General features: G+C 38.9%; 1 protein-coding gene across 5 annotated transcripts in view; it reads left to right on the top strand.

The window, feature by feature from the left end:
- The window catches only part of ltbp1 (latent transforming growth factor beta binding protein 1), a 133990-nt gene that overhangs the window by 46769 nt on the left and 64523 nt on the right, over positions 1–22698 (top strand). For 4 of the 5 annotated variants that reach the window (XM_006807141.2, XM_006807142.2, XM_006807143.2 and 1 more), the window contains exon 5: positions 12535–12702. In XM_006807141.2, the coding sequence (XP_006807204.1) occupies positions 12535–12702 (168 nt within the window). The remainder of the gene's footprint in view (positions 1–12534; positions 12703–22698) is intronic. The other variant, XM_035915007.2, reaches the window with a different exon arrangement.

The raw sequence follows: 22698 nt of genomic DNA on the forward strand, positions 1-22698 counted from the left end.
GCAGGGAGTATAAGAGTTCGAATTGGAGAATGGAATGAACTAACTGTGTCATTTGGGGAGAACCAGTCAGTTTGCTGAAACAAGTGCTTCTGTAGATTTGAGTGGAAGGAAGCTGCCTACAGCCGAGTCTATCTGCTACCTACCTGACAAATTATCCCCACTTTACAGTTTAAAGTGGACGCCAGTGTGCCAAACATCTAATATACTGTATTTCCTCACTTAGCCCGTGAGTTCATAACAATCTGATGGTGCAAAAATCGTAAACGGTTATGATTTAATGTATTGTAATATTTTATACAAGGCATAATATTGAGATTGTCATGTGTATCTATGTTGTTTTCTGTCATCTGTAAACTGTATGGGTGCACAAACGGCACAACAGCTTAGTAAAGCTTCAGCATTTCACTAAAAACTGAAACACAAACTTCTTGGATGGTTTGTGCTGCTCAGCAGACTTTATTATTTGTCAGATTATTTATTATGAAACAGCACAAACACAATAGAAAGGTCCAGCTACTTCCACATGCTGTTTATCCTTAATGAAATTCAAGTGAGTGAGTTATAAAAACATTCAACTCACTTTGTAAATGTGTTAATTTCATTGCTGAAGTCTGGCTTTTCAGCATGGGAGTCTGTGACAAAGTGGCTAGGACTGAATTCATGTACCATTTGTCACTTGTATATATTGTTATTTTGTCTTCTGTTATCTTATAGTCAATCATAATGCTTTAGTGTAGACACAGCACATGTAGCCTTGGCTCTGCATACTATCCTGGGTCTGTTTAGGGTAGCATTGGTTACATTCATTACATCTGTGCAAATGTTCTTGAAGCTAAATTCCACTTAATCATTAGTTGATTTGAATTTGTTTATGTAGTTTGGTTGTACGTACCATTGTGTGTTCCTTTGTGCAGGTCTTATGTGTAAAACTGGTATATGGGAAAGGCCGCCCCGTTACTTCCTGTTTATATAGGATATGATGCATTGATCATGTCAATTGAGTGTAACCAAATGAAGGGGTGTTTCTTTTGTGTCAAATTGTTAATTTCCTTTAAAATAACCTCATAAGTCGGATTTTGTGACTTTTCAATCCGTTTAGTTGGGTGAATGAGTTTGTTAAATGGAAGAATGATTTTATTCCTGTTTCTTTGTCTAGACTGTGTTATTTAGTGTACCCTGTTTTCTACGGTAGAGATTAATGAGTTTCAGCTGTGGGTAAAGTTCTGTATAAAGCAGGTGAGATTTTGACTGTGAGGGTCTTATGTTTTGCAAAACAATTGTTGAAAGGTGACGCCAGAAAATAAAGAACACTTAAAAGAAACTTGAACAGTCTGCAGATGCTGTCTTCCTATCACTTTCCTTGCTGCTTATGTTATGCTACCTCACAGTGTCTATGAGGACTTAGAGGAACAGCAGTTTCACTTCAGCTTCATTATTATTATTAATAAAACTGACCTAAACAAAATCCAACGAGGAGAATAAACACAGTGTATTTCTATGTCATAAAGTAATAAACCATGTACTATATACCTATAATACATGGTTTATTTCTAAAAGAATCGGGGGGGGGGGGGGGGGGGGGGGGGGTGTCTCTGGATAAACCTGTGAAGTAGTTAGTAAACTTGGAAACATTTGTGCAATACCTTCGACGCTACTCGTGACATTCACATTTTTAGGAGACGCTTTTTTTATTTCTGAACTTCCCAAACCATTCAGAGAGAAAAACAAAATCCTTTTTTTGGACCAACTTTGGCTGGCAGTCGGACCCTAATACATCTGACAGATCAACAAGAGCCATAATTCAGCAGCTCGTGGTTGGTTATTGTGGCTTGTCATAAATTCAAGGCTGGACTCCAACATCAGACTCACTGGGATGTATCTATGAATAAGCCAATATTTTTCAAAGGATCCTTAGACGGCACGAGTGGTTGTGCCTCTGGACGCAGCCGGTCGGACTGACTTGAGGTTATTAATGGGGAAGTCAGCAGACAGAGCAGTGTTGATGCTTGGCTTTGCAGCATTGCAGACTTGAGCAGACCTACGCATGGCCACAATGACCCAGACCCGGTTTCAAAATAATTTCCTCAGCTCATTTGAATTTCAGCTAGCAGTTTCTAAATGCCAGAAAATGTGCCAGACATAAAAACCAGTGAAGGAAAAGGGGCACGGACGCATATGAGAGGACAGAGGGCAGTGACCGCAATTTCCAGACATTTCTATGCAATGCATTTCTGGGAGAGAGTTTTTCTTTAAACCTTGGCTTCTAAATAAATATTTGGCAAAACCAAGTGTTATTTCAAGTGCCGTTCGTTGCCTGTTCATCTGCTGAATGAGATGTAAGAGGACTTATAATAGAGCCAACATGTGCCTGCTGCTGGTTTCACAAATACCATACTTAAACGAGTTGCTAAAATAACAAAAATAACACAGAATAGATTCTCACATCATTTTTATAATTACAATCTAGAATGTAATGACCTTCTATAAATTACACTCCAGGCCTGTGTCGGTTGTCTACATAGTGTCAGATATCTACCACACAGTACAACCACAAAGTTATAGTCTCCACATAGATGTGAGTGTCTACTTCAAAGTAGACCGAGAGTATCTGAAGTAAATTGTGTGTTTGGACTATGTTTGATAGCATTTTGCAACTGAATATAGCATCAAATCCATTTACAATCATAAACTTTACAAATCCCTTGTGGGATGAAATTTGCTCCAACACGAGGTTTAGAGTCGTCTCATTCATCTCTCACTGTGTTATCTGGATAGCAGATCTCTGTGTGTCCACGGGCTCCATGCTAATCCGGTTTAACCCTCCTCAAGTCCAGACCGGTGTGGTAATGTACTTGGACCCGAATAATGCTTTAGCTGGAGTAATGTGGCATTACTGTTCATATAAACCATTAGAACCCTAAACTGATCAGGGGTCAGATAACAGAATCGAGGTGTGTCTTCTATTTGATTGTATGTGTAGAAATGTTTGGATATTTTTTCCTTGTCAGTCACGCATATAAATACCTTTTTAGTAAAGGCATTTTTAATTTTAACAATTGGATCTCAGCCTGTCTTGGGGTTATTTATACTTTTTCTGTGATCAGATAGTTATTTAATTTAACTGATATACATGAACATGAAGTGCTGAGCAATCACAGGGTTTAATTAGTTTTTTATAGTTTATTGCTTTGTGCCATTTTATGGGGTGGAAGTAATGGTCAGCACATTATAAATATAATGTATATTGTTACCCTGTGACCCTAATTCAGAAGATTTGGCAGTGCAGTTTTTTCCAGATGGAACAGGGTTTAAGTAAGATCTATTGAAACACATAACTAAGATAACTCAACAATAATATATTAAACGGTAAATGGCCTGTATTTGAATAGCGCTTTACTAGTCCCTAAGGACCCCAAAGCGCTTTACACATCCAGTCATCCACCCATTCACACACTGGCAAGCTATATTGTAGCCACAGCCACCCTGGGGCGCACTGACAGAGGCGAGGCTGCCGGACACTGGCACCACCAGGCCCTCTGACCACCACCAGTAGGCGAAGTGTCTTGCCCAAGGACACAATGACCGAGACTGTCCAAGCCGGGACTCAAACCGGCAACCTTCTGATTACAAGGCAAACTCCCAACTCTTGAGCCATGATCACCCCATATCAAATGTTTTACTTTCATTTAATGAACTGAAAGATTTCTGAATGATTTTTGATTTTGTTTTCCCCCCAGTAATAGTAGAGATAAATATAATTAGAAATAAACTGGCACCAAAATCACAGAACACACAGTCCACTTCAGGAGATTTCAATTCATTTCCATCCTCACAGGATATCATACTGTGTTATTGATCAGACAATTCGATTTGAAAACACTCTAATAGGCACCAACAAATATGTTAGGAGGGATCCAGTTCAATTACTCTAGTGGAAGTTAGACCTAGCTCACTGCTGTCAGCTGTAGTTGCCCATGTTGGCGCACCCTGCCAGTCAAAGCATGCATGCTGCTAACATGACCCTAACATCAATTCAATTCAATTTATACAGCGCCAAATCACAACAACAGTCGCCTCAAAGCACTTTAAGGTAGACCCTACAATAATACATACAGAGAAAAACCCAACAATCATATGATCCCCTATGAACAAGCACTTTGGCGACAGTGGGAAGGAAAAACTCCCTTTTAACAGGAAGAAACCTCCGGCAGAACCAGGCTCAGGGAAGGGCGGCCAACTGCTGCGACCGCAGGGGAGAGCACTAGCAGTAACAATCAAGAATAAGGATGCATTGCCTGGATACAACTTGTGTTAAACATTATTAAAATATGACTGATTAGTTTGACTGAAAAGCAATTCTCATGTTGACAGCTGCCACATCTTGTAAACATATTATTTATTTATGTTATGGCTTTTTTTGGTTAAGTGTTTGTGTGTTTATATAAAGGACAATTTTGTCATAGCACCTGTCAATTAAAGAAACATTATTGATTGATTTTTTCCCCCTCCTGGGTCACCACTCGTTGCAGTCTTTCATTTTTTGTGTTTTTCAGGGGCAAACACATTTGTCCCGTTAGTTCTTTTACTTCTTTGTACTTCCCTCATGTCCGTTGTCATAGTTTCAGCAGTCCCCCTCCAGAAGCTTGGTGATATTTGTGAGTCTTATTGATGCTATGATTATTATTCCTTATAATAAAGTATTCTGATTGTGATTAATGAGACAACGATTGTTATTCTCTCATTGATAAATTTATCATTGATAAATACTGTGTGGGCTGTGTCGACCTCACATTTCTTGGGTAGTGCACGTTTACGGTGCAGGGTTTCAGAGTGGTTTGTGGTTAAGGCGTAACGTAGATCTCCTGCTGAAGCATATATCCCCAGTTACTGTGTAACACAGCAAAGCTACAAATAGCAGACCCCTGAGCCTAATTTAATGGGAATACCATGGCTGGTTTTTGCTCAGCATGCAGTCAGCACTAGACTTTTTGAAAGTAGCAGACATGTTTGCTCTTCTAAAACAGGAAGCCTGCAGCCTCTCTGTCAGCCCTGTCCCACGCGACAGACAGCCTGTCAGCAACTGGCTGTGGTGCGACATCTGGTAAAGTTATTCTCCGTCTCCCCTCAGCTATCCCTCAGCTCTCCCACACTGCCAAAGCAACCTCAGACAAGTGTTAGCAGTGTGGGTCATGACTGAAGGTTTGGTCAGGGAGGATCACCTCACCATCACCACAGTGACCAAAGAAGCATGCCACAAATAGTATACAATCAGAGTAGGGATTTCTGGAACTGTTGATCTTAGGTCAGCTTAATTGTAGGACCAGTTCCTACAATTGAGACCAACTTCATCAGCTTGATGAAGGACTCTAACCACAAATATAAAGACTGCACAGTCTACACTCATGCCTTTGCAAAATATATGTTTGCATTATAAAATCCCAAATGTTTTCCCTACAAAATTCTTTGCCACCTCCTTCAGCTGTACTTGGTCAGATCTTTGCTAATGATGTCAATTTAGGGTGCAGGTTAAAATATGTTATCTAAATAAAGTTATTTTATGCAAGAATTACCTGAGTTTTGACATTAGTGTTGTAACGAAGCCCCTTTTAAAAATCTTGAAATAAACAAGTTGTGGGACCTAAAAATGAAGTATCTCAATTCACTCGGTCATGTTCCCATTTGAACGTTTTGTAAAAATGTGTCACTCCCACCGAAAACAACTTAAAAAAACACTAACTGTCTAATAAGTGGCATAATAGAAGTCAAGGTATCATGATGTATGCTTGATAGTGATGTGTCGGTCACGAACGAAACGGCTCTTAGAGCCGGTTCTTTGACGTGAACGACCCGAGCCTGCTCCTTATTGCGAGCCGTGTTTTTTTTTCCCTTCTCTCACCCTCTCGCACTTTTTTCCCGCTTTACTCTACATGCGAGCCGTGTGCTTTGCGCTGGGCAGAGGGGGAAGGGGCGGTAGCTACACTTGCAGGAGCACAGGAACAGAGCGGGAGGGAGAGAGAGAGAAAGCGAGCCAGGGACAATGGAAAGGTAAAGTAATCATCCACAACTATTTTTAGTTGCGGATGATAAAGGATTCAGAAAGTTTATTCATGCAGGTCAATATGACAGAGAATATGCATCTTCATGTACAAACCCTGAAGCAACTACAAACTCCAAAACATGTAAAAACTCAGACACACGTACAAAACACAACAGAAGTGCTCCAGGATGCTGGGGGCAGTGTTGAGCTTTTGTTACCTAGTGGCTACACAAGCCAGCAAGTACCAACAACCGGATTTGGTGTGTGGTAGTAACAGGTAAATGAACATTTTTTTGAATTATTTGAATATATATGAGTGCCTGTGTATAAATACACAAACAATACACACATGTATTGTTTGTGTATTTATACACAAACAATACAATTTAGATCACTTAAATTGTGTAATTTAAGTGATCTAGGTAGCTCTGTTCTGAAGTTCAGTTCATGCTAGAAATGTGTTTTGGATTTTGTACGTGTTTTGTCTCTAGGGGCCACTACATATATCTATATATAAACATATATAAATAAAACCACTTTTTTTTACATTAGTAATTCCTTTTGTGCAAAATTTTATATTATTGTTAATAATAAATTAATTAAAGCAACCAAACAACCTAAAGAGCCGGTTCAGAGCCGAAAGAGCCGGTTCTCTAAAAAGAGCCGGAAATCCCATCACTAATGCTTGAGACAGTCTTTTCTAGTTCCCCTGTGCTCTCCTGCATCCTGCTGTCATGTTTGTGACTTTGAGTAAGACTAGAGATGGAAGAGCTGATCTAGAAGCGATGACTGCAATGGTTTGGCCACGTCTGCAGCATGAGCAACCATCGCCTGCCATGATGGTTGCTCCCACAATGGGTGTGCATCATTGACCAAGACGGACCCCCTATGACACCCACAGCTACGTATTGGCTTCATGGATTACCTCCCCCACCAACTGCCAGCTAGGGACAAAAGAAGAAGAAGAAAGAAGACTTAAGAAGCCCTATATAGATGTAACTACATGACATGTTTGCCAGTGTTATCCATCCATCCACTTGTCTTTATTCTACTTGGGGTCACTAATGTGCAAAATGAACATCATGTTGTATTTAAAACTTGACACTAGTGGCTGAGACCCTAAAACTGACCAGGAACGTGTTTATTGAGGTCACAGAACAAGGCAGCTGGGGGCCATTTTCCCATAGACTTACACAGAATATAAACCTGCACCAGGGTTTAGATGGATGTGCCGTCAGATGTGCCGGAACAATTGTGCTTCATGGCAGCAGTTCCGTCTCACAACTTTGCAGACCTAAATTTTCAGCTTTGAGTGGGTCTTAATGGTTTGGCTCATCAGTGTACGTATTAATTCTTTTTAAATAATTAATGTTCCTTGTGTGCAAAAACATTGCAGATGACTCTAAAAATGCATTCTGTGAACCCTGACTTTTCTTTTGAAGCCTCTACAGTTGTGTGTCCTTTGATGGTTCACACAAAGCCTCTGTGCCTTAAAGGAAAACATCAGAAAGAAAAACAACTATCCCCCTTTCTGTACTCGCTCATTCCTCTCTGCTATGCCACAGCTTCTTTGTTGCCCGGATGAATCACGCCCTGAACCTTTTCTCTCTTCAAGATGATTATGTCTGTGTTGTGTAAGAGATGCTCCTTTACCTCTGTTTCCGTATGCTCGACACGATCAACAAAAATCCTCTTCTTCTCTCATTCTCTCCCCTCCCTCTCCTGTTGCTACTTCAATCATGAAACTGATCAATGATCAGCTGATCGTCTCTCTTGTTTGTTTATCGCCCACTTTGCACCAGAAAGAGGAAACCAGCGGATGTTGCGCTAAACAACAGCAGCACGTTCAATAGGTCGCAATATGTACATTATCTCGGCAATACCTATTCAATAGATTGAAGATTGAATGTGGCATTCCTCAAGGTTCTTTTTTGGGACCTAAACTTTTTAATTTATATATTAATGATACCTGTGACGTATCAAAAAGGTTAAATTTTATTTTATTTGCAGATGACACAAATTTTTATTGCTCTGGAGAGAATTTAAAAGATTTGGTTGAAATTATGATTTCTGAGATGTTAAGATTAAAAAAATGGTTTGATGTAAATAAATTATTTTTGAATCTGACAAAAACAAAATTCATGATATTTGGCAATTGTGTAAAAGAGGAAGAAGTCATTATGTCCATTAATGGAGAATTGATTGAAAGAGTTACTGAAAAGTAACTTTGCTGGTCACAGAAAAACGAGCATACAAAGTAAACTAAGCTAAACTGGGAAACAATGAACTAAAACTCACAGGGAGCTCCACACAGCAAGAGGGACGACGTGACACTGACTCAGAGAAACATAGGGTTTAAATACACTGGGAAGTAACGAGGGGAGTGAGACACAGAAGGAGAGCACAGCTGGGAGAAATCAGAACTGACGAGACAAGGGAGCAAAGTAGGATACACTCACATGAGACACAGACCTTCAAAGTAAAACAGGAATTAGCACAGACGCAAACTAGACTAGGGGAGACAGAGCAACTAAGAAACACAGACAACAACAAAGAGACACAGAGGGCAGCTACTAAATACTCAGAGAACTAAACAGAATACAAGAAAACCAAACTAAGACACTAAAGAATAAGCTGGGACAACAAAGAAGAACATAATACAAAAAACTCAGAGGCACAAGAAACTCAAAACACTGGGTCACTGACCCAGGACCGTGACGTGGGGTGTAATAGTAGATGAAAATTTGATGTGGAAATCACATATTGAGTATATTAGAAAGAAGATGGTTAAAAACATTTATATTTTGGGAAATGTAAGAGATTTATTAGACTACAAAACAATGCGCATTTTATATTTTTCATTGTTTTCCTCATACTTTAGTTACTGTGTCGAAGTTTGGGGGAATACATATACTAAAGAATACTAAAAAACCTCTAAACTTATTACAGAAGAAAGTGATACGAAGGATTCATAACGTTAAATATAGAGAACATAAAAATAAATTATTTATAAAATCGAAATTATTAAAATTAGAAGATTTAGTGAAACTATACACACTGTTAATTATGTTTAAGGCTAAAAATAATATTTTCCCTTTTAAGTTACAAAGAGTATTTTTAATGTGTTCGGGGGGAGAAGACAGCAGAAGGAAATTTTATATTAAGCATCAGCTAGCTAGGACTACACAAAGATTAATGAGTCCAACGGTTAGAGGTATACGACTGCGGGACTCTCTTCATTATAATTTAAAGAATTGTATAAATTTACATTGTTTTAAAAAGTGTTACATGTCTAAAACGATAACTCAATATGAAGAATGTGAATGAAATTGGAGTTAATTGAAAAAGTATTCATTATTTTTTTGCCTCATTTATTTTATTTACTTATCTTTTCTCCTTGTTACTATGTGGAGTGGTATATTCTGATTGTAAATTTGCTGTTTGGTTTGAGTTAGGACCGGAGATAAATGCTAATGTTAGTTTGTTCCTTGATTTTTGGTGCCCACTTGCAATATAAGTTGGATTGTAGATAGGGGGCGGGGTTTAATAAGAATATTTTCTTCTTCCTGCTCCTTTTCACACATGGTTGCTTTACTGATAGAAAGTGTGGTTGGTTTGTCTGAAAGAACTAACTGTGGAAACTGTTGTACCAAGTGTGAAATAAATAAATGAAATGAAATGAAATAAAATGACGTTCAAGCTTGATCAGCTGTTGTTAGAATTTATTTAATATTACTTTCTAGTATCAGCTGATGTTTGCTGGAGCCACAGCTGTAAAGCTGCTGGTCATGATATCGGTTTGGATACGTGGTGAGAGGGAAACATGAAGATGATACAAATCATAAATATATACCAACAAGACAGTGTACATCACTGTCACAACAGCTTTGTTTTAGTTCAAAGGCTTTATGTTTTTTTCTATAATACCTGGTGGTGTAGTCGGACGATTTTTTGTCAGTTCAGCCTTTTATATTATGTTTAACCCGAGTGACCACCCGGTCAGCTGGGGGGTAACAGGCATCTCCGAAAACATTAGAGCACTTATGCAAATATGTGATGTCTTGATAAATCAAGCAGATATTTGAAGTTTACACAGCACCATTCTCGCATGAAAATATCTTAAAAGTTTCTTTTGTGACCCAGAAAGAGTAATATTTCAAACTCCGCCACTCTGTGTTCTTCTGCCACTGCCTCGTTTGAGTTTTGAATGAAATGGATTCTGGGATATTGCATTTTGTCATTTCAAGCTGATTGGAGACCAAAACAGCCAATCAGATTTTTTGCATCCAAGTCTGTGATTGGCTGGTTTTGTGGCACAAATATAACGGTGTAGAGAAAGAGTTGAACGTGCACGGGCAGAAATGTTGAGAGCGCGAGCAACACATTGCACAAGCGCAAATGCAAAAACTGAGCGAGAGGGGCTGCTATTGTGTGTGTGGATAATAGCAAACACTGAAATACAGTTTTTGCACACAGCAATGAATTTTGTTCACTCAAATTTAGCTTTTCTTTGCTCAAAATAAATTTCTCCTCAAAATGCAAAACTTGCACCTGCAAACTTTTTTACGTGGGCTCAAATTTTTTTTACGTGCGCTCAGAATAGTGGCACAAAAATAGCACCATAGCTTTCAACCTTTTGAATTTTTTATCCAGGTTATCTTCAGCTGCAGACTCTCTTTATGTTCTCATTTAAAGAGGGAAACTGATGCATTTGCATTTTCCCCTCCCTGAGCCTGGTTCTGCCGGAGGTTTCTTCCTGTTAAAAGGGAGTTTTTTCTTCCCACTGTCGCCAAAGTGCTTGCTCATAGGGGGTCATAATATTGTTGGGTTTCTCTGTATGTATTATTGTAGGGTCTACCTTAAAATATAAAGCGTCTTGTGGTGACAATTGAACTGATTTGAATTTGACTCTTCTTCTGAGCAATATGGTGTAAGAAAATAAAAATAAATAATAAGCCAAAATAAAGACAAACTTGGGTGAATACTATATATCAGCACAGTGGCTCAGTAAACCTTAACATTTCATTTTCTTTAGACGAATGTTTGTTTTAAAAAAGCTTCAAAATTGTTTGCAGATTGGAGGTTTCCAGGTGGATGTTTTGGCACCTTTTGTTTATATTTTTGTTCCTTTAGTGAAGTGAAGTCCCACATTCCCCCTGCCCACAGTTACTTTGCCATTCTCCTTTCCTTGTTTATTTCCTTTTGGAAATAATCTTCCCTCCAAGGGGAATTGGACAAACCATGTGTGGACTTTAAATTTTGGACGTCTATATATACTCCTGGCACTATTTTTAAAACCAGTTTCCATTGGCTTTGGGTAGTAACCGCTACATCACATTAAGTCCCTGTTTAATAGTTAATTTTTGCACCTATTAGTGAATGTTTAGGTAGCCTGGGGCGTTTTATCCAGTGGTTTTCACTGCTCTCGGGTTTTAAAAAAAAAGATTCCTCTTTTTCAGCTCCTTGGATTTACTCCACGAGTCTGCACTCGCTGGCATGAACAGCTGACAGTCTTAGACAAAGCACTGAGTGCTGGAGACAGGGGTTTGGACCTGACACAGGGATGCCAAGAACCACTGCATAGGGAAGAGATATTAAAAGACTGTGTGTGTGTGTGTGTGTGTGTGTGTGTGTGTGTGTGTGTGTGTGTGTGTGTGTGTGGGTGGGTGTGTGTGTGGGTGGGTGGGGGGATGAAGAAAATTGAGTGGATTAAAGAAAAAACGCTTCATGTAACTAAGGAGGTGTATGTGTTAAACAGTAGGTTACACATGCTGTGTACTTTGAAGCCTTCTTTTTTTCCTGTCAGTAATAACTGAGGGCTGGATTTCATGAGGGTGGAGAAGGAATATTTAGCGAACATAGGAATGGGGAGATAAGCTTTTTTCTTACATTCCTCTGTAAGACTAGAGCAACTTTTTTACGGATTTGGTGCCTTCATAGTATTTTTGGAGATTTTGCTGTTTATTTGAGGTGCTAGTGTTCCTTAAGAGTAAAAATCAAGGGGAAAGAGAGAAGGAAAAGAAAGGCGAAGCACAAGGAATGCTTGTACTGGAGCTGAAGGTGGCATAATTGCTGTTTGTCTGTTTTGGAAGATATGCCGATATCCACCTCTCAGAGACTTCTGATGACGAATTGGAAGGAATCCCAGAGTTTTGTTTGCTGACTTCTCCCGCTCCCACAATTTTTTTTCTTTATTCCTGCTCATATTTCAGAGGCGCCCCTGGATTTAGGAGCACTGGAGAAGGAGGAGGAATAGATAGGCAGGCAGTTTGAAGTGTTGGGCCGAGACACAAGTTTTTGAGAAATTGAAAATTACATAGTAGCTGTATTTTTTTTTCTTTCTTTATTTTAGTCGTTGTTTTGACTGAAGCCTTAGCAGATGATTGAGACAAGCTTCAACATGAAAGTAATTTCACTTCCAGTGGCTCAAAGAATAACCGAAGTTCCTCTGCTCTCCCTCCCTCTTGTCTTGCTTTGTGCCATATTTTTGGCGGCAGCAGGCAACCATACGGGAAGAATCAAGGTGGTCTTCACGCCCACTGTCTGCAAACTGACCTGCATAGGTGGCAGGTGTCACAACAACTGTGAGCGGGGAAACACCACCACCATCATCAGTGAGAATGGTCATGCCACAGATACCCTGACAGCACCCAACTTCAGAGTAGGTAAGTGATCCTGGCTTTTGTTGGTTGCGCACATTACCAATCTCGATGGGTGGTATTAATACTAACAAGCGTCAAATCTGGCATATTAGAGCTGCTGGTGGAAAAACATGTTGTTGACATGAAAATCTTTTGCATTTTATCACCAAGTTCCTTCACAACAGTACACAGGTGTGAAATTATTGTGCCGTAATGAAAAGAGTCTGCTGTATTTTAACATGATTATGCTGATTTTAAGGATGATAATTTTACTGTCCCTTATGACTCTCATGACAAACGTACATGGTGAACAGTCATATATTTTTCTAATGACAGTTTTTGACCAGCGATGCACAAATCCAAATTTTTCTTAAATAATACTGGTGACTCATTTGTCATTAACTGCTGATGTGTGATGTCAAATAAGAACAGTTACACAGTTGATGAGAGTGGCACATTGTCACCAGTACCTTGTCTAACTTTTTAATCAGCACTGGACAGATTGCGTTTGCGTCACTGGGTGGAAATATCAACATGAAAGAGCTCAGAACAAATGTACCATGCAAATCTAATAATGTTATTTTGCATAATGTGGGATCTTTAGCTTACAATAAAAAGTGCCTTGAGGCAACTGCTGTTGTGATTTGGCACTATAAAAATAAAATTGAATTGAATGCACCATAAACGGATGATAACTAACACTATGTCTGAGACACGTCTCGGTATCAACAGAAAGATTTTACAAATCTGAAAGATCAGTATCATATACAGTCAGTATCATATACAGTCAGTATCATATACAGTGCTTCGGGTGCTAGCTGTAACTAACACACCAACAAAAGTTATTTATTGTATCTCCGCTAGAACTGGACTCTTCTACAGCGTAGTCAAGTAAAAGCTGCTGAGTGCAGAGAAAGCTGAAACATCAAGTTAATAGTAGATATGGAAGAAACCAATCAGAAAGCAGCCTCAGTCTCATTCAGCCAACTGTGACCAGACAGCAGTTAGCTCTATCAGCTGATGATGAAATGATAAACGTTATTGATGAGTGGCCAAAAAATGGCAAAATCTGTGATATTAATTGGTGAATGGTTGAAATTAGGTGGACTTAAAGACTGATGTTTTTCATCTTTAGCTTTTCAACTAAATTTAGAGGCAAAATGAAAAGATTTTAAAGTCCATGACTGGCTGACCAGATTTATCCCTGAATAATCACCATGGGTATCTGATGTTTGGTGGTTTTAATTAAAGACATCTTTTGCGATGTGATCTTGAATTTTGATTTTTGACCACCAACTTTTAAGATATGGATAAGCACATTTACACAGATCATAACAACATTTACAAAATACAGAGAAAAAAATCAAACCAAAAGGGAACAGTAAAACCAAAGGTAGGGTTAATGACCTCAAAATTAGTGTAGACAATTAGATTAAAACTGGAGAATGTCATGAACTGCTCCTGTGTAATAGAGCATATGGCATGGGTGTTGTTTCGTGTTTCACAGAGCCAGCAGACTGTGTCTTAACCCGCCTGAGTCCTTACAAGAAGCAGATGAGTGTATCTGGCTGTGACACATGAATAAACATGGGGAGAGTGGAACTCACTGAATTCCTGTCTGACGCAGCTGAACAAATTAGTATGACTGGAGTAACACCAGCTCACGGAAAAAGAGCCTCAGACTGTTAACTGTGAATGACCCGGAAGGATGGTTTTCTTTTTTGTGTTGGGATGGATTACCAGTGATGCCTGAACTCCCTTCTGGCTATTGAATAAATATAACTTTAGGTGAATGTTTCCAGTCTTTGACAGTATTGGAGCCAGTAACCAATAACCAAAAAGTGGTAAAAGTGAAAAACTTCAAGAGGGGCTGGGGATGCACTGAAGAGGCTGAAGTGGAGATATAAAGGAGATGAATATTGCTTAAGTAATCCAGTAATCATATGATTGGCTAGCAAACATGTCCATGCGGGCCCACACTGGGTAGCTGTGGATGAACTGTGGGGTTGTTTGGGCAGGCCAAACCTACATTTATCCCACATGGGCCCCAGTTGGGTGTGCCTGCACACAGCTGATAGGGGCCTCTATATGGGTTTTATATAGAGAAAACTCATCTGCTGTAAGACCTGGACGCTCACTTAGGGCCTGTGTGGGATAAGTGTTGGTTTGCCCTGCCCATACAGTCCCACAATTCATCCATACCTGGCCCTGTATGTGTATGTATGCTGTATTTATAATAGGGAAACAGCATACAGGGAAATATTCTGGTGAAACCATAGAACATATATGAAGCTGAGAGAAGGTGACTGATTTATAACCTCAATAAAATGGAAGTTAAATTGGATCTTAACTTGTTGCAAAAGAACTTTGGAAGTGAACTGCAAACGACTGTAGACTGAGTAGTGGGATAGGATTTGAATTGTGTTTTTGTTGTTTGTTTGTTTGTTTATTAGGACAGGTGATTCCCTATGGAACCTGTCCTGTCCTTACATGTCTGACTATGAAGCAAAAGAGCAAGGTTTGTCCTTGGGAGGAGCCTTAAATCACTTGAGGGTTGTGTCAGGAAGAGTATCTGGTGTAATATAATGTGAATAAGGGAGTGATAAAACTAGCTTTTTTTAAGCAATATTCTAAGTAAGTAAGTAAGTAAAGTTTATTTATTAAGTGCTTTTCATAGACAGGTAGTCACAAAGCGCTGCACACAGAGATTAAAATAAACAGTACGATAAATAGCAAAATGCACAATATACACAAATGTAAATTAAAATATAAAAATGTAAAAAGCATTGGTCAACAGAAAGCTTGTTTAAACAGTAAAGTTTCTTTATTCTACTGTTCACTCAATATCAATTAGTGGTGGTAATACACTAATATGCATGTGTGTGCACATGTGGGTCCCACACGTAGAATCTGGGCATATTGTGGGTATGCTGTCTCTGCCCACACTATGGGCACCACTTCCCACCATAGGATTGAGAGAAATGAGAGTTAACGTGGCAGCTAACTTGCATGCTTTCTTATATGTTAAAAAGGCATCCATCAAAAGGGGTTTTCTGCAGTTGCTAAATCTTTCAACGATTTTAGAGTTGTCACACTCCGTTTCGGGCGCTACCTCCAGCTTGTGGCTGTAGTTATGGGTTTGAATGCAGATCAAACAGTAAATCAACAGCTTCACTTTCATGCCCAGCTCTCACCACAGCAGACCAGTATAGCATCCACAGTACTGTAACTACTGCGCCAGTCCATCTGTCACTTTTAATACGCACCATTTGCTGTTTTGTTTGATAAAATTGCCATTTTTGGCAACCAGAAGTGCGCCTATTTAGTTGAGAATGGTGGCGTGCTCAGTTATCATGTAATGTGAGCAAACTTGATTAGGATGATGCATTGCATAGAAACTAATATTGGCTACCTCATGCTAAATAACAGGCCAATAATAAAGTAGAACTTCACACACCAAAACTGCACAGAGCAGTAAAAATGCTCCAAAAGGCAGCACCAGGCACAAACATGTTTACAGTCGTAACATTTGCTATGAGCTCACATGCTTGTCCAAGCTTGCTTCGTCCTCCCCTTAAAGATCAAGCGCTTCCTTTCTCTGTCTTTCTCATTCCAGCAACAGTATGCAGGCCAGAGCCTAGATGAAAGTTACTTGCACACCATAGTGAGCTTCAAGAACTGAGACCGAATAAATCATGCTCGTCTTGTTTATCATACTTACCTCATGAGGGACGAGTGCTGATTCCCTAAACTGTGGATGTGTTTATACTCATTATTGGCCAGTTAACTGAGATCTCATGTCCAGAAGATGCAACTTGATGATGCATTTATCAGTAAGTTTCATGTAAACAGAGGAAAATAGAAACTTTAAAGCTCTACAAAGTTTAAACATCTCCTGCCATTTTGGATTCTCTTGTGTTCTGGAGAATTTATTACCTCTTTAGAATAATCCTAGTGGAATAAACTTTATTTTCAATCAAATGCTATCTGGTTATAACTTAGCTGCCTCCGGACTTTTCACAAGCTAATCAGCAGAAAAATGTTCACTGGGACATCAGCCCAGTCTATCATCCATCTGTGTGACTGTCTCAGCCTCACTGGCTGCAGTTCATGGTTCTTCTCTATAGTAATAATATTGTACATAGAAATGATGTAAATAATTTGTGATTTTATTTTTCCATCCACTGGTGCTACACACTAATTATTGTGGTGATGAAGGTTCAAAACATTTGCGGTAGGCCAGTCTTGTTACTGCTGTGACAGCAGTGTCACAGCGTTGTGGTTACAGCACATAAAGGCGCTGATAAGATTTGCTAAATGATTTATAAAAGGATGAAATGCAGATTTAAACAGTTTGATTTGAACATTTTGTAGGTGAGAATGTGGACACCAAGCTCATGGCAGCAATTTGATAGGCTGACAAAAGTCCAGCTGAGATAACCACATTTACTCGGGGCCTTCATGATGTGATGTACTGTTTATAAGGTTGGAGAAACCTGCAATCAGCTGAGACTGAAGAAGTCACTTGGATGAAACGAGATAATTCTGAACATGTGCAACAATAATCAAAGATTGCAACATTTAGAACGTTTGTAACTGCGACATGAGGCTCTCTGGTAAATATCAAGCATTTGATGGTTGTTTCCACCTACAGCTGATCACAGAGGGATGAACAGATTACAACACTCAAATTCATTCACCTTCATCCATTCTTTTATAATTTTTTTTAATAGAGGCAGACTGTATGGTTTGATGCTTAGTTTTATACACCTGTTGCAATGGGACAGAAAACATCAAAACACAAAGATTAAGAGGTGAGGTTAGTCCATGTTACCAATTTTTTAGCCCTAATGTGGTAAATTTTGCAAATATTGGAAAATTAGTGATTTGTGGCAAAATGTTAGATAAAAGCTACTTAGGGTTTGGTGATAGACAACAGTATTCAGACAATAACGTCACAGCAAACAGCAGGATATGTTTAAAAAAATCTCTGGTTCAGTCTTTTCAATGTGCATCCCATTTGGCCCACTGCAGCCCCTGGAGAGTGGAATTAAGTGGTGTTTTTCCAGCTCCTCTGGCATATTTTCTCCCAGGTGAGTCCAGTGTCTTTCCAAGTGCTGAGAGCTTTCTGGCCCTCAGTTTCTGCTTCCCTTTATTAAAGGTGCCTGTGGCTGCCAGCTCATTTGTTGCAGTCCAGACAACATCGAATCATTTACAGTTGGATTTAACAAAAAATAAAGTTTTGGTGGGAGGTGTGAGTGTGAGTGTGGAAGGCAAAGCAGCAGGGCCTAAAGGAGAAATGCAGGTGTACCAGTTCATGGTGAGGAAAGTAGCTTTCATTTTCTTTCAGCATTACTTTCATTTTATATGCAATGAATCCTGCATAAACAGTCTAGACACTTACATTTTTTGTTCTTCAGGCTATGCTCATTCTCACATTCAGTTTTAAATGAAATAACCGGTACCAGATGTTAGCAAGTCTCAGCTTTAATTTAGTTTCACTTTTCATTTTCAAGTCAGTTTAGCTATTCTTAGCTAGTCCATCCATCCGTCCAACCATCCGTTTCCACATGTCCAAGTCACATGGTTGAGCTGGAGCCTATCCCAGCTGTTATATTGTGAGGCGGTACACCCTGGATGGATGGACAGTCTGCCAAAGGGTTAACACAGAGTTCACGTCCAGTTTAGAATCACCAGTTAACCTGACACCATGCATGTCCAGTTGAAGGAGGCTGCAATAACTGGAGAGACCACATAGACACAATCTTTCTAAGGCACAAGAAGACAAATCTTTGAAGAAGTGCTCCCTAGCACAAACTCTTTATAATTGAAACCATCTGACAGAAGCAGGTGATTTTCAGAAGTGTGCAAACATCCTGCACTCTCTGCACAGGCGCTGCTCCTTTCCAAAACCAAATATGACTCAGACTGTCTCCTTAAATGTGAAGGTGCCACTTGGAACAGTGCCGGGACACAATCCTCCAGTTTAATTGTCTTTCATTTATCAGTACAGATATCATTCATGTTTTTATTGTCTTATCCTTCACACAGTCACATGGTTATTACAGAGTGGTTATTGTCCAGAGTGTGCACAGTTTTATCATCAATCACATGTGTATGAACAGAAGCGACATCTCCAGAGTTATTATGGGGAGTTTTTCAGCAGAAGTGTTTCTGATTCTGGACACTTAGAACATTCATCAGCTTTTGGAATCCGTGCCTCCTCTTTCCTTTTCTCCACTCGCAGTCACATCAACTGAAAACCTGCATTTTCCAGAAGACTTGGTAAAAACCTCTGGCTTCACACTTTGAAATTTCATCCTGGAAAACTACTTCTGTGTGTATAGAAGCAGGGTTGTGGCAGCTGAGGGATCTTCATGAAATTCATCATCAGTCCTAAATTTTCTGGGGATGCTAACTGGACATTCAGTTTTTGACCTTTTGACCTTTGGTTATTTTTGTCCCTAGGTTCTGCTTTTCATGAGGACACTGTCAGAGACAAATTGTTTGAGTAATATCAGGAGCTGAGTGCTTAGAATGTTAAAAATATTTTAAAAATATATAAAAAATATTTTGACTTTGGTGCTTTAAGTACCCAGTTGATATCCTTCCATGGACTCGACTGTCAAATACCACATAGAGCATGCTCTGCAAGCTGTTTACTTTGCAAACCCCTTCATTTCAACTCCTCTTTTTGTACTGACTCTAAGGCTACGTTCACACTGCAGGTCTTAATGCTCAATTCCGATTTTTTGATCAAATCCGATTTTTTTGTCTGCTTGTTCACACTACAAATAAAATGCGACAGCAAATGCGCTCTAGTGTGAACGCTCAAAGTGGCCCGCATGCGCAAAAGAAGACGTCACACACACTCTGTTCAGACCCAGAGCAAACAATATTGTTTGACTGATGGCCTTAATATAAAGACTTCGGACTTTAAGTTTCCCAACTTTTGCTTTAAGTTATTTTGTTATTTACATAATAATGTAAATAACCTAATAATGATCCTTATTGTTGTTTTAGAGGAGCGGTGCTTCAAAGGATAGTTGCAGATTTCTGTCAGAATCTGCAGATTATACAGTACAAATAAAATGTTCACGTTTCTCCAACATTGTCTTCCCAACAGTTTCACTGGCATCTACACTGGATGGCCAGGAAGCGTTCGCGATGTCTTCTCGGGCGCTGATAATTGGCGTCTGTCTTGTGTCGGTGACGTAAAAGACGGATTTAATGCGACATGACCGTTCAAACAGCAGTCGCTTTCTAAAACATCGGAAATGTATCCAATTCAGTACCACATATGAAAGTGACCCAGATCGGATTTGAAAATATCGGATTTGCGCCGTTCACACTGTCATAGCATGATCGGATATGGGTCGCATAGGGTCAAAAAAATCGGATTTGATGCGCTTTCGCCTGCAGTGTGAACGTAGCCTAATATATTATTTGCTGTCACACCCTTTTCTGAGGGGTCTGGGGGTCCTGCTGGATGTCCATGTTTGTATTTTGAAGTGTGGAAAGGTGTGCTCTCTGCTCAATATAACAAAAAATATAAATCACCGCAAGTGGAAATAATGATCTTTTGACTATAGTGATCTTAGCTAAATCTAATTTACAGAAACTGAAATCTGAATAGCCTCTTTAATATTCACTTTGTTGACTTCTGTGGAGAGGGTATGTATACAGTACATGTGTTGTGCTAAATGGAATTCCTTTGAGAGTGAATAATCTTTTAAGAACACAGGCAATGAGACTCAGGTTTACTATATAAAACCCCAACACTGAGAGGGACTGTCCTATTATCTCAGCTGAGTATAAAAAATGGAGAACGGGAAAAACAGAGGTCTTAGATCTCAACATTTCATTTTCAAAGAGCTGCTTTTGAAAATCACAGTGTGTGCACACTGGCTGGTGCTCCTTCTGCACATGAGAATTATCCTTCCTTCTTGAAAGGATAATTTTTGGTTTATGATGTCTTGAGTCTTCCTCAGTTCTCACTCTAATAATAACATTAAATTCAGCAGGTTGTCTGCTGAGGTCTGAGAACACATTTTTGAATTTTGGTCTTGCAGTTTCTTCTTTCTCAAGCTTTTACATTTGGGTATACCAAATTATTTGTATGCCAGCAGGTGGCAACTACACCCTCTCCAGTTAGAAGTGGAGTTTATGGGAATAGCAGCTAGTTAAGTATAGGCTGTTTATTTTGTTAAATATAATCATATTTAGAGTAACAAACAAAATGTTTCATCAAACAGTGATGACTCCCTGTATTTACAGACTGTGGAAGGTAGTATTTGTGGCCTTTATTTGAAACAGGTTTGTAATAGACACCAGCTTTAATTTCCAATTCTGTCTGGCTGATTAGAATAAATTTCATGTTCATGTACACAAAGTCTCGCTGCAATACACTCACATTACCGTTATGCTGATTATTTTATAGTGAGCAGTGACTCACTCTGGACACACATCAGTGATATCATCTGTGCTTCTGTACTAAAACTCTTTACTTTAACCTCCTAAGACCCGAACTCTTCCACGCCATGCATTTTTAATTTCTCTTTGACATTTGGGCTGATTGGGGCCCAATGAATGTAAAAACAAAGAATTACCAGATTTTTCTTTTACCTTATTTTTGTTTTTAAGAAAAATAAGAGCCACATATGAGGATATTCGTTTAAAATTTTGATAGAACAGTAGCAGTATAATGTCCTCATAAGTGGATATCAGGCCCTTGTAGAGCAAAATTTAGTATTTTGGTCTAAATAACCCAAAATGTGATGTCCACATATGTGGACGCCAGGTCCTAGGAGGTTAAACATCAAGCAGGGCATCTAATCTGAACAAACACAATGATGATCATTAAATCAGTAACCCACTGCACCCATGGTAAGATAAGAGATAAGATAAGATAACCTTTATTAGTCCCACACGTGGGAAATTTGTTTTGTCACAGCAGGAAGTGGACAGTGCAAAAGTTATGAAGCAAAAATTAGAATACAATAAGAATAAATACAGTACACAACTGTACAGAATAGAATAAAATAAAATACTATATACAGTAGAATAAAAAAGAATAAAATATACAATAAGAAAAAAATAGAATACAAATGCTATATACAACTGAGTAAAAAATACAACGATGCCAGAAAAGATTATTGCACATTTGTGGATGTGTTTGATCAGTTAAAGTCTTTATTGTGGAGTCTGACAGCAGTGGGGAGGTGTCACACCAATGGTGTCACACCTTTGGTAATGTAACATAAAAGTAAGTAAATGCCAACATCAGTAAACAAAGTCTAAATATAGTGCAACAACTCAAACACAGAACAGCTGTTTTACAGAACAATGACAGAACACGCGTAAGGTTTTAGCGTTGAGTCAGCTGGACACTGAAACCCTGTTCTGCTCATTTCCAAGTCCAAATTTTTATTCTTAGATTTCACTACACTGGATTTGCATAATTCAAAATATTCTTTATATTCATCTTATACTGGACCTAAGATCACTGTCTGTCTGAAAGAAGTTATTTTAATTCCTCTCCCTTCAAGCCAAGGCCTTCTGATTGGATGGCCCACAGAAACAGAAGGTCTGGACAGCAAGTATTTTAAACTGTGTTTATTACTACAGCTGTTTATCTGAGACGAAGGGCTAAAGGGCCATCGTCACTGACATCATACAGGTCCAAGAATAGAAAAAAACTGTCTAAAACCCAAGTATTTAGAGCAGTCTGAAGCTTTTAGCCCACGGGACATTCAAATTCAAATCTTATTTGTCACACACAGCACCATACACAGTGCGACATGTGGCGAAATGCTTATTAAATGACATTAAATGACAGTAAGATTTACAGATTTACAGGTTACTACAAAATTTACAGATTTTAACTTTTAATTTTACAGTAAAAAGAATCTGAAAATAATGATTTATGAAAGAAATTATGAAGAACAGGAAATTATAAATTATAAGAAGTGTGCAAATAAACAGAGTGCGTGCGGTGATGCGATGTGTGTGAGAGAGTCC

This window comes from Neolamprologus brichardi, chromosome 13, assembly GCF_056152115.1.
Source record: "Neolamprologus brichardi isolate AB-2024 chromosome 13, ASM5615211v1, whole genome shotgun sequence".
In the NCBI taxonomy this organism is placed as follows: domain Eukaryota; kingdom Metazoa; phylum Chordata; class Actinopteri; order Cichliformes; family Cichlidae; genus Neolamprologus; species Neolamprologus brichardi.